This window comes from Pseudochaenichthys georgianus, chromosome 3 (assembly GCF_902827115.2).
Source record: "Pseudochaenichthys georgianus chromosome 3, fPseGeo1.2, whole genome shotgun sequence".
Classification (NCBI taxonomy): Eukaryota; Metazoa; Chordata; class Actinopteri; order Perciformes; family Channichthyidae; genus Pseudochaenichthys; species Pseudochaenichthys georgianus.
Genome location: NC_047505.1, coordinates 40,286,845 through 40,298,834, shown reverse-complemented (window position 1 = coordinate 40,298,834; position 11,990 = coordinate 40,286,845). Strand labels below are relative to the sequence as shown.

General features: G+C 39.6%; 2 protein-coding genes across 2 annotated transcripts in view; both read left to right on the top strand.

The window, feature by feature from the left end:
- Positions 1 to 2,217: 2,217 nt before the first annotated feature.
- Positions 2,218 to 7,746, top strand: prrg4 (proline rich Gla (G-carboxyglutamic acid) 4 (transmembrane)). Its single transcript, XM_034077761.2, has 7 exons — positions 2,218 to 2,552; positions 2,698 to 2,805; positions 4,772 to 4,935; positions 5,039 to 5,066; positions 5,475 to 5,616; positions 6,210 to 6,404; positions 6,543 to 7,746. Exons 2-7 carry the CDS (start codon positions 2,712 to 2,714, stop codon positions 6,568 to 6,570), a joined length of 651 nt encoding a protein of 216 aa, XP_033933652.1. The 5' UTR covers positions 2,218 to 2,552; positions 2,698 to 2,711; the 3' UTR covers positions 6,571 to 7,746.
- Positions 7,747 to 8,334: 588 nt separating this feature from the next.
- The window catches only part of qser1 (glutamine and serine rich 1), a 12,299-nt gene continuing 8,643 nt past the window's right edge, over positions 8,335 to 11,990 (top strand). The window contains 7 exon segments of the mRNA XM_034074991.2: positions 8,335 to 8,720; positions 10,397 to 10,506; positions 10,882 to 11,019; positions 11,483 to 11,824; positions 11,827 to 11,853; positions 11,856 to 11,944; positions 11,946 to 11,972. Of these exon segments, the coding sequence (XP_033930882.1) occupies positions 8,611 to 8,720; positions 10,397 to 10,506; positions 10,882 to 11,019; positions 11,483 to 11,824; positions 11,827 to 11,853; positions 11,856 to 11,944; positions 11,946 to 11,972 (843 nt within the window). The 5' untranslated portion in view covers positions 8,335 to 8,610.

Below are 11,990 nucleotides of genomic sequence, written 5' to 3'. Positions count from 1 at the left end.
TCAGCAAATGCTCCTTTACCCTTCTTTTCAGCTACTTTTCTCATTATGGTAAAGGAATATCCTTCTCTTTCTCTTGTCTGTAATTTGTCTCCCTGGCTTTAAGTAACTGTTTTTCTTGATAGTCGTTCATGTGAGATGTCCCAGAAGTAAAATAATGCGTGCTGTGGTTTATCTGGCTCAAGCCTCATGACCCCTTCTTATCATAGTCAGATAGAGGTAGTTCTGAAATGTTCACAGATTAAACAAATTAGTTGCTATTCCAATTGTGATATGAAGTCCTAACTGGCCTCTTTTGCACATGCAGCTCAGGTCATCAGCAGATATGGTAAAAGTAACTTAGTACAATTTACTCCAATGCTGTACTTCTGATTTTGAGTGACGTGTATTTCCATTTTCTTCTAAACTATACTTTCACTCCTCTGCATTCCAGCGGGATTGTTGGGCTTTTTGACTCCATGCCGTTTTTATACATTTACAACATTGATTTAATCTATCAAATAGGGGCCCCTTGTCATTTCAGATTTCTTTGAGCTGTCACCAAAGATCAGAAGGTTTTAACTTGAATTACTCTTCACCAGAGATCTAAAAGTATCCAACATTTCACACAATTAATGCAACAATTAACAGCAGAACTTGTTTTGTGCTTTCTTACGTAAATCCCAACCCCTCAGATCTGTATTGTGCCCTTTTTTGATGGAGTCTATAGATTGACTAAGCTAACTGTATAAAGTAGTTACAACTAGCTTAAGTTTAGCAACAAGTACTGCTACTTTTCATATGCATAGTACATTACATATATTGAAGCTTAGTCATTTCACAGTATTAGCAGTACTCTTAATTTGGTGCATTGGAATTTACCCAGGTGATGGATCTAAATACTTGACCACCTCTCAGAATTCACTGAAAAATCCACATGAATTTCCCAGCAGCAGGACACTATTAATCATTATGACATTGATATGGCAGTATGTGGTGTAAATTGGTTATCTCATCTGACATCACACACATTAGATAAAGTCTGGAATTTCTCATTTTTGTACCCCTTTTATTCATATCAACATTCCTCTGGGAAAAATCTAAAACTCTGACGGTATCCAGAGATGTAGCCAAACACAAGAGAGGGGCCCTCACTGCCTTTCAATTAGCACTATCCAGTAGTCAGCAGATACTGTTCAATTGTATCCTATCTTTGCTTTACATAAACACTGGCCAAGAGGCCCAGAGGCTCAGAGACAGATATGTATGTACATGGTTGGAGAGTGTGAAACATAAACACTATAAAAGAGGATGGTTTGCGGGGCATAATGGGAAACGTTACAGTATCTTGACAGTGCTTCATGTTTTGTTGTTTAGGGTGTCTCTAAAGTTGCTATAGTCCACAGTGAAAAAGGCCGGACTACATGCAATTTAACAGAGACGCCTCTACTCTGTCAAAAGACTCTGGAGCCCATAACACAATCTTTTACCATCCAAGGCCTGTGCATATTGATGTAGTCTCCAGCTTCCGAGTTACTGACAGATCTTGCCAAAGGAGGTTAAGTGCTTTTAGAAGAGTCCTCAAAAAGATCCCATGTTGTGCATTGTGTTACAACAGAATTGTCATTTAACTAAGATTGCTATTTAAGTCCAAATAGATTTTAGTTTGGAAGATCAACTAGCGGTACATAATAAATAAAAAGTAATGAAACCATCATGTCAGTGTCTAAAATGGAAAATAATAATTATGTTGCCTATTAAGGCTTATTCATGGAAGCCCCTTTAAAATTAGTATTTCAATAGGCAATATATTTAGTACAATGTAAATACAATACAAAATGTATTTATTTATGTAAAAAGCCTTTAGAAGAAAAACGCATTAATATAAAATTAATTTTTCCTTTTTGCATTTTCATTTTGGATACTTATAGCTGTAATTACTTTTGAGAGCAAATTCCTTTAAAATAAAAACCTTAAACATCCAAAGCAAGCTGCTTAAGTAGCCATAGATCAAGAGTAAATGCCTAATGCCAAACAATGGGGTTTTGTCCTCGGGAGGAGTGCAGTTTTGGCATCTGACTCGTGCAGATGATGATGCGTAATCCAATAAAACTTCGGTGTGAATACCCCTTCTGAAAATAGGCCTGTAGTATCGGTAGGCCTACTTTCACTTCGTGGTTTTAGCTGCCATCTAGTGTCCACTTACATCATTTATCAAATTATTCAGGTAAACGTGATCGATTGGTTGAGCCTGCGCAGGTGGTTTAGGAGGAGCTGAGGAAGCCACATCTGTTGGAGTAAAACAAAACCTTTTTTGACATACCGGAACTGTCCTGCGTTTCCCAAGGACAACCGCAGCTAAACGTGGATGTTTTTTTCAACCTTTACGCGATATCAACGGCTAAACTTTTCAAAAGGAGGTTTCTAAACATAGCTGTTGTTTGTCACTATAGCTGTGCATTTCCTGATTCATTTTATTAGCGCAAACTCGTACATCGACCTACCGCTCCTTTAGCTGGCTTTCATTTTGTTGCTGTTGAACTCTGCCCTTCATTATGAACCACTTTTCATTATAGGTAAAGTATAACATAGCTTTTTGGTGCGGGGTTGTGAAAGAAAAGTGTATATAGAGTAGTTTAAAGAAGCTGAGTGTGTTTTTAGGTGTAGGGTCCTCTGCCCTGTGATCTGCCAATTAATGCTCCACCCGCTGTCTGTGCGCAGGTGCATGCTTGACCATGTTGTTCCACCTGTTCATACTCCTTCAACTCCTGTCATGTGGAGATCTGGCCTGTATGAGGAGGCTACTGTCCAACAATGAAGACAAGGAAGGTGAGATATTGTACTCAGATGTGGAAGAAGTACTCAGATGTTGTACTTAAGTAATAATATATTTTATTTCTATAGCGCTTTTCTTGAACCCAAAGACGCTTAAAAAGAAAGTAAAAGAAAAAAAGAAATACCAAAGTAAAAAGTCCTGTATTCAAAATGTTAATCAAGTAAAAGTAGAAAAGTATTGGCATCAACATATCCTTAAAGTACCACAAGTAAAAGTCCTGTATTCAAAATGTTACTCAAGTAAAAGGACAAAAGTATGGGCATCGAAATATACTTACAGTACCACAAGTAAAAACACATGTATGTGCCCTTTTTCAGAATAATATAGTATGTTTTGATTATGTTTATTGATGTGTTTATCAAGCTGCTGAAGGTGGAACATATTGTAATCACTTTACTTAATGCTGGGCAGTGGCGTAACAAGGTTGTGATTGGCCGCGGTGCAAATTTTGTTTTGCACCCCCCCCCCCCCCCCCCCCATCGCCCCAAACACAAGTGCACGCTGATGTGCTCAGGCACGCACGGACGTACACAAACACTCAGATGCGCCACATGTATAGGCTGTCAACAACAGCCTGCCCTGGCCTCAGACCACCACAGCGTGTCAACGGCACAGCAAACTAGGAAGAGGATTAAACCTGTTTCCTTGATGTTTGTCTCTGGGGAATGGGCCGGTAGGCCTACATAGACCGGTTGCTATAATATAGCTTTTGTTCTTGGCGTCGGGGGTCTCAATAGTGCCATAGAGTCCCCTATCGGTTGGGGCCCTTGGGGAAACTGTTGGACCAAATCCAGCCTCTCCTCCTGGCTGGCTGGAGAAGAATGTTGCACAGCCACGGATACAGCTTCACTTGTGGAGCTAGATGGCAATGATGGTGGTGAGGCAGGTGAGCTATCGTTAGCCTCCGGCTCTCGCTGCACGTCAACATTGCTAACATTAGCGCTTGATTTCGAGGACGATGTATGACAAAAAATACTGTCTAATTTTGTCAGTTTAGCTGTTACATCTCCTTGTTCTCTCTGGTCCTTTCTCTTTTGAGCGCTGCTCTTGTGCTTTGGTTTGCTGTACATTATAAATGCAAGCTATTACATTTGTTATAATGCTGCTGAACTTGCTGTTGCTACAGTACAGTATCAATCAATCAATGTTTATTTATATAGCCCAATATCACAAATGTTACATTTGTCTCAGTGGACTTTACAGTTTGTACAGAATATCAGTATGACAATACGACACCCTCTGTCCTTAGATCCTCACATCGTACCAGGAAAAACTTACAGAGAAACCCCAGTTTAAAGGGGAACATGGGAGAAACCTCAGGGAGAGCAACAGAGGAGGGATCCCTCTCCCAGGACGGAGACGGACGGACAGACGTGCAATAGATGCCGTGTGTAAATAGTACAGGTTGATTAAATGGTTCGCTCGCAAGGTATCACATGTCATGAAAGGGAGCAAGGTCATTGGACAGACAAATTACAAATTAATTTAGGTTGCTTGGTTACTTTGAAGACTGGGTGAACCGGTCAATCCCATTGGGGCCCCAAACAAATAAAATAAAAGAAATATAAAAACTTTTTCTTTCTTTTTTTTTGCATGGGCCCCTGGCCGGCTCTGGGCCCCGGTGCGTTGCACCGGCTGCACCGGCGATAGTTACGCCACTGCTGCTGGGTATCATGTGAATTTAATCCAGGTGTAAGTCTTATTTAAGTGTTGATCATATTGTTCATATCTGCAAAGTAACTAAACTGATACATGTAGTGCAGTAAAATGTTTACCTCTGAATTGTGATAGAGTAGAAGTACAAAGTAGCATAACATTGAAATACCTCAAAATTGTATTGGTGTAACTTAGTTACTTTCCACCACTGATTGTACTGAAGAAGGACATAAAACCTTACTTTAAACACTTTGAACATCACTTCTCCTGTAACCATGTCACCTATTTGGACTATCATCCCAGTGTTTGTAGATGAAGGACACGCAAACTCGTTCCTGGGTCGCCATCTGCTGTTCAACCGGTTTGACTTTGAGATGTTCGTTCCTGGAGATCTGGAAAGGGAGTGTAAGGAAGAAGACTGCAATTATGAAGAAGCAAGGGAGATCTTTGAAAACATCCCAGATACAGTTGAGTGTTGATATTCAGTGTGCTGCTCACTAAAGTCATTTCATGAGCATAAAGAGGGTTACATCAACAGAATCACCATACTAATGATGCTTGGTTTTGCAGGAGGCATTTTGGAAGCAATACACTGAAGGTAAGAGAAAAATATACATATCCCACTTATTACTTACGTCATTTTAATTTGGTATCTACTCAATGATGAGATGTGACTATGTGAGTGTGGTTTAAGGACACTTGTGCCTTGCGAATTACAATTCTGTTACCTGTTTCACCACATTTTCAATAGCTGATTTGAATATGAATGCTTGTTGCTTTCATTTTCGGTCATAACATCTATCATGTGTTTAAGTGATGACCGAATTGTAAATATGTCTTATAAGTGTGTATCTGCTGCTAAAATTTAACACAATCTTAAACGTAAATATCAGTATAAATTGAAAAAAGGAACACTCTGTGATATTCAGCTATCTGCTTTTTATCAAGTTGTTCGACTCACTCTGTCCACTGTCTGTTACTCACTGTAGTCTTTGATAATCCACAGATCAGAACAATTATCCTTCACGGGTGGATGTTACATCTCTTTTGGTCGGACTGATTGCTGGTGGAGTGGCTCTTGTTATCATTTGCCTCCTGGTCTGGTATTTCTGTCATGGCAAATGCAAGAACAACTTCAGCCGTGCAAAGTAAGTGTGATATTACTATTACCGTAATAGCAGCTACATTATTCCTGCACATGTTCGCCATACTTTATAACTATAGACATCAAGAGAACTCTGTTGAACCTGAACACTTTTAAGCGCCTTTTATATATAAAGCGGATACTTTTTTAGAGTTTGGACATTTTCATATGCAGACAACTGCAGTTTTAGCTGCGACCATTAGCTCTATAGCTCTCTCTGTTGGTCAGTCCGTCAAAATGTGTCCATGGTTTGGCGCCCACAGTTCTGGCCCTAGGAGGCAGACATTTGGCATTGAGATCAAATGTTTTGAGGCTGAAAACGTATGAACCAAATCAATAAGGTCTGGACACGTACATTGTCACAGCTTTTGCACATTTATGAATGTTACACCCGCATTGATTGTCCATTTATCATACCTCTTATAGCAACATGTTACTGCTTCATGTCACACGTAATGTACATATAACACTGGGGAACATAGCCATTTAATATGTAAGTCAGTTTTATAACAAGAATAGTTCCACCTTTTCTAATTGAAGATATTAAGTCGGTCACATATGAATGACATGATGTGTATGTCTATGCTCCTCTCACAGCTCCATTCGGGTGCGATCCAGGAGGAGTAATGCTTCTCTAATAATGCGACGGCTTGAGGAGGTTTCGTTGCAACCAGTCCACCCACATATACCCCCACCCCCTATGGATGAAATAGACCCCCCGGGATTGCCTTCCTATGAGCAGGCAATTGCAAAAAGTGGACCACATGATGCCCCACCTCCTCCATATCCCGGGTATTTACATATACATTTGTATTTACAGTATGTCATGACTCATTTTCAAGTTTTTCTTGTATACAAGTCATAATGCAGTTACAAAAAGGTTTTTATATAGCATATTTGTATAACATCTTCTCTTACTTTTGGTTTTAGTTCACGACCTGGAAGTATTCGGCGGTAGTATCTTCAGGACAACATCTCCCAAATGTCTATCAACATTAAACACACAATTTACAAATAACATTTATACAGTGATGCTCTGCTTGGCAGTTTAGAATGTTTATCATCAAAATATTGAAAACACCTCCTTCTGTTTATTCCTCTGATTATTTTTGTTATTCATAGATTTCTAATCCTTCTGGTTTGATGGTTTACTTGTATCAGTTAAATCCATCCTTGTGCCAAAGCGTAGTTTTGAGGTAACGTCTACAAACTATATTCCCAACTCTGATTATAGTTTGTAATATAACACCTGCCCGCTGTTTTTTATTGAAATGTAAATGAAGAATCAATAATGTATTAGGCAAGAGAGATTTCAGTTGCTGGAGTACTAAGGCCCTTAAGGAGCAGTTACTTTAGACACAGCATGCACAGAAGGCCTGAGAGCAGGATTAGAAATCTTCTTCATTACAAGATAAGTATTAATTGCAGTTAAAAAGAGACAGACTGATTTGTTTAATCCATTAGCTTCCTGTCTCCTAAAGAAGGAAGACAAATAATTACAGCAACACTGATTTCAATGGCACAATGGTATGACATATCATTCTGCCATACAGAAAAGGCTTGTACGGGTTTCTAATTTCATGTCCAATAGCTTAATTTGCTTTCTATTGTGAATCTTCTTTTATAATTTTTTTAATTTTGAAAGTAATTTTGTTGTTGGTTTATTTGTTTGTATTGTGTCAGGAATTTATATATTTGTCATCAACTAATGAGGATGTTCTTCTGATATGTGAAGTCATGTTTACTTTAAATATATATTGTGGTTGATTATACCATGTAAAATAAATAGGTGCGAAGAAATGTTTACAATATTTAAGATTTACACATTATACATTTCTGCCAGAAGATAATAGCTTTTATTATATGAAATCTAAAACATGTCAACAGTTGGGATGTAGCCCAACAGTTTGTCCTACATCTCACTTCACTGATATTTTTGAAGGAGCAATTGACATTCCTGGTGGATGCTGCTGCTGTTTTCTCATCAGATGATGGAGAAAAGCAAGGTTTAAGAAGTTATAATTTCCTTGTTAATTGTCAAAGTTGAATCATAACCTTGTGGGAAGCTATTGAGGAGTAACTTTGTTGAAGCTTCTTTTATAGGATTTTATAAATAAAACTAATATTTTAATTATGTTTTGTCTCATCTTTCAACTGTGTTTGTGTGTCCGAGATGGCTCTGCCATCTCGGACACACAAGTGAACATAAGTGAATTATTTAAACCATGTTCACAGCATTGGGTTTTATTCATCGATATATATTGTATTTACGTAAAATTATTTAAATAAATATTAAGATTTTACAGATTTGAACTATCTATTGTGTTATCTCCAGGGATGCACAATAGTAGGGCTACATTTCCAAAATGATATAAACCGGTTATCAATAGCTGCTGATAAAAGCACAAACATTATTTTTTAAATAAATTAAAACTGGCATATCAAATACCAAACAGGCTCTAGTGACTTTTAAAACAGGTCTCAAAAATGCTTTGAAATATTGTTTAGTGTTTTTGGAAATATTTAGGCACAATTTCATAACTTTAATAAAGCAGAAACAGTCTATAACACATGTTTGCCAACTGGAATGTTTGGATTGTATGACATTGTAGAAACAAAGTTTTGAAATTTCATGTGATGTCAAAAACAGGCTGCTAAAGTTTTTGGTGGAAGAAAGGAAAACTGCAAAACTTCCAGTCAAAGTCTGCGGTGCATCCTGGGAAATCAACCAACATGGGTACGTGAAACCATACAGGGCTTGCCTTGCACTGCTCTCATGACGGGAGATGAACGAAAATTAAAAGAAATCCCCCATACTCAAGGTACACTTTTATCCAGGATATAGCACGACTTCACGGCGGCTTTGCGGACCGTGCAGTGCTCAGACGGGACTCCCTATCCTGGTCGCTCGGTCGGTCGGTGGGTCGGACCCCCGGGCTGCTACGATGTGTGTCCGCTGCTCCACGAAGCTCCCCCGTGGAAGTGAATCTTTCACCGGATGATGGACAGGAACTACCCGACCTCCAGCTTTGCGGACGCGCTGGCTCCACCAGCACAGACCGTCGCTTATTGGGCCTATGACCGCAGCACCGCTAGTGTCAAGCCAAGGTAAAAGATAAAGGAGAGGCACTTTCCCCAGGAATATCGGTGATGGAGGGCCTAGCTTTGCAGTGGGGAGAAAAGTGCATTTGTGTTTATCGCCAACTCTGAAGGAATTTGAGACATAACCGGAATTTGCTCGGAGTTGTGGAGGCTTTGACTTGTTGTTTATTAGCCGTGTGTAACTGCCTCCCACCTTGCTAGTTGTCGCTAGCACACCACCTCTTCAGCATGGTCATTTACAGAGTTAGTGCTAACCAGAAAGGCGCATTATTTCACATATGTAAACATTCGTCCAGCTAGACAGCTTAAATATTAAACATGTTATCGGCTTGTTTTCTTAACCCTCAGGTGATCGCCAATGCATAAACAATATAGGTAACTAGCTACCAATGCTACTCATGTCAGTTGTGGCACTTCACATAAGTGTTGTATGGCTACTGGTGTTGTTTCCAAAGAGCTAACAGACGATGTGTCGGAGTTTGTACATATTTTTTTTAATTTGCCAGTTAAATGTCCAATGCTACCGTTGAGATAATTTTAACTTGTTTTTATTTATAAAACAAACATACAAATGTAACCACACAACCTGCCAACATTGTAGCTTGAGCTCTAATTTAGTCCTACTGGATTATTATGCACTACTCCACAGTGGTATTAATTAACAGGGATCACACTTAACAAACTGGGGTAGCTGCTACAAAAAAGTAAGATTGTGTTCACAGACACGAATAAAAGCAGCACTTTTACATGAAAGCCTAAACTATAAAGACCAGCGCCAATAAAGTTATCCACTAATGATGATGATGCTGCAGGCAGGATGACTAAAATCTGTGTTTGATGAGTAATACTTATTACTCTTCACTCCCTATTGAAGATGATTTATTAGAGACGCATCTGTGTGCCACTTATAAGGTACACCAGTAAAAATGCAATTCATTCAACAGATCAAATCCACTTTTCACGAAGATAATAATGGGATGTTTTAGAGGGTGTAGTTGTGTGTGTGTGTGTGTGTGTGTGTGTGTGTGTGTGTGTGTGTGTGTGTGTGTGGTGTGTTTGGTGTGTGTGTGGGTGTGTTGTGTGTGGTGGTGTGTGTGTGTTGTGTGTGTGTGTGTGTGTGTGTGTGTGTGTGTGTGTGTGTGTGTGTGGGTGGTGTGTGTGTGTGTGTGTGTGTGTGTGTGTGTGTGTGTGTGAAAAAAAGAAGATTACTCTCTTTCAACACTTCATTGTTCCACAGATGTTCACCTTCTGGCAAAAAGCGGACTTCAGATCAGGATGGCTGCATCTGATTTTCCTATGAATCTTCTCCCGAGAGAATATAAAATCACGTGTCAGATATACAACTTTTTTCATAATTGTCTCAGATTACACACATTGTCAGAGCAATGTTTTTTATGTGAGTAACTCGTGAATTCAACAATTCAGAAACCACTTTAACATCTATCCAGATTTTCACAAGAACTATGAACTTCTATAGTTGGTTATTTACCAACATGTTTAATGAAGCATACACACTCATATGGCATAGCAAAAACTCATTATTTCCACTACAGAACTTTTACTTTGTTCGTCTCCATTTTTACTAAGAACAGTGGCCAAAAAAAATGTCAGTGGATAGTTGGATGCTTCAGTGCTGCTTGTAAAGATGCATGCTTTTATGAATGTGTTGTGTGTTGATGCAGTTCCAGTTATGGGGCAGCACACCTTGATACAGAGCTCCTTCAGCGGCAAAGCTACACTTCAAGCCACCAGCTTCCCACCTACACTACTACACATCTTGCTGCTCCAGCAGGTGAGTTATGAATGCCAGGGTCAGTTCACGCAAATTATAATACATTTAATCTGTCACTTACTTCTAGTGGCGTATGCTGTGGTTTGAGATATCACTTTGTTAGTGTATAAATATATAAAGGACTTAAATACACAGGCCTGGTTGTGGACAGTTTTATTGTGGTATTTATTCAGTTTAAAAACTAATTACAGCCTTAGTTTTTATTTGTTGTCAACCAATATATTGTTTCCTATTATCACTAGGGTCAAAGGAGATGTTTTTTTTAGCAATTGTGTTATATAAGTAACTATTTAAGTAACTTACTAGTTAGCACATAGGTATGTCTTTACTTTGTTGCCCCTTTCTTTGCTTATCCTTCTCTCCCTCTTTTAACAGGAGCACTTGACTCAAGCATTAATACTTCTGAGACCTCAATCATGAGCTTCCTGTCAGCCATGGAATCCAGAAGCCTTCAGGCTGGTCCTGTTAGTGCCTCACTGCTTCCTCCTTTTAGGCCCCCATCATGGCCCGCTGGTGAGAACACATCCACTCATTCTGTTATTCACATGCTGCTTACACGTCACAAAACAGGTGGTTTTTATATGCATTTAGTCTTCTTATTTTATTTGATGTAACTTAAATAACCTGACTTCGGTACAGATTGAATATGTGTCACAGATTGTGAATACATTATCACATACTTTGAGCTAAGTTTATGGTGTTTTTTGTCTATTCGTGAGAAACATATTAACTGATGATTTTGCCAGTTTATCCAATACCCTAAATAGATGATTGGCTCGCTACCAAATAAAGGAACTTTGCATCATATGATTTCATAAACGATTGTTGTAAATATTTTAAACTATGAAAGGCTTTCACAGAACAAAAATGGTTGTTGATTTTGTTGTATCTATAGTGTACAGAGATGTAATTCATTCTGCTTGGTACATACACGTTGCCTGGTGTGTCCTAACTTTCTCTATCCTGTGTACTGCAGGTACCAACTCCTCCGCCACAGACTATTTGACTGGTGCACTGCCTTCTACTGCCACTTTCTCCTCTCCTGCTGCTCTGTCCTCCTATCAGCACACTGGTGCCTACCCTTCCAGGAGTTATGCTACCAACCCATCCATGGCTCTCCTGGATCCTGCCTTCAGCACTTCCACCAATGGCCTGTTTTCTCACCATGACCCCCTCCTTCATCTCAAACCAGGCCAGGGTGTGCTTCCCACTGCACTTGCCTTCAATCATCTCTCTTCCTCTGCTTTAGCCTCGGCTCTCCCTGTCCAGTCCTCCACCTACCGATCAGCCCAGGAGTCAGCTCCCCACCTCCTGCAACCCAGTTCAGCCTGCTACCCTCGGCCCTGCCTGCCCTCATGGTGCATCACAGCCCTATGGAGCAGCCGTCTTCTCAGGCTCTATCGAGAGAGCTCTTCAGCGTGAATGTAGTGTGATCAACACACCACCAGAGGCCTTCTAGTAGCCACACAGCCTCAGAGCAACTG

Bases quoted from the DNA above. Each gene is read 5' to 3' on its own strand.
- prrg4 (XM_034077761.2), top strand. From the start codon at position 2,712: ATGTTGTTCCACCTGTTCATACTCCTTCAACTCCTGTCATGTGGAGAT. The intron at 4,936-5,038 runs GTTGAGTGTTGA...TTGGTTTTGCAG, and splicing joins TTGAAAACATCCCAGATACA to GAGGCATTTTGGAAGCAATA. The intron at 5,617-6,209 runs GTAAGTGTGATA...CTCCTCTCACAG, and splicing joins AACAACTTCAGCCGTGCAAA to CTCCATTCGGGTGCGATCCA.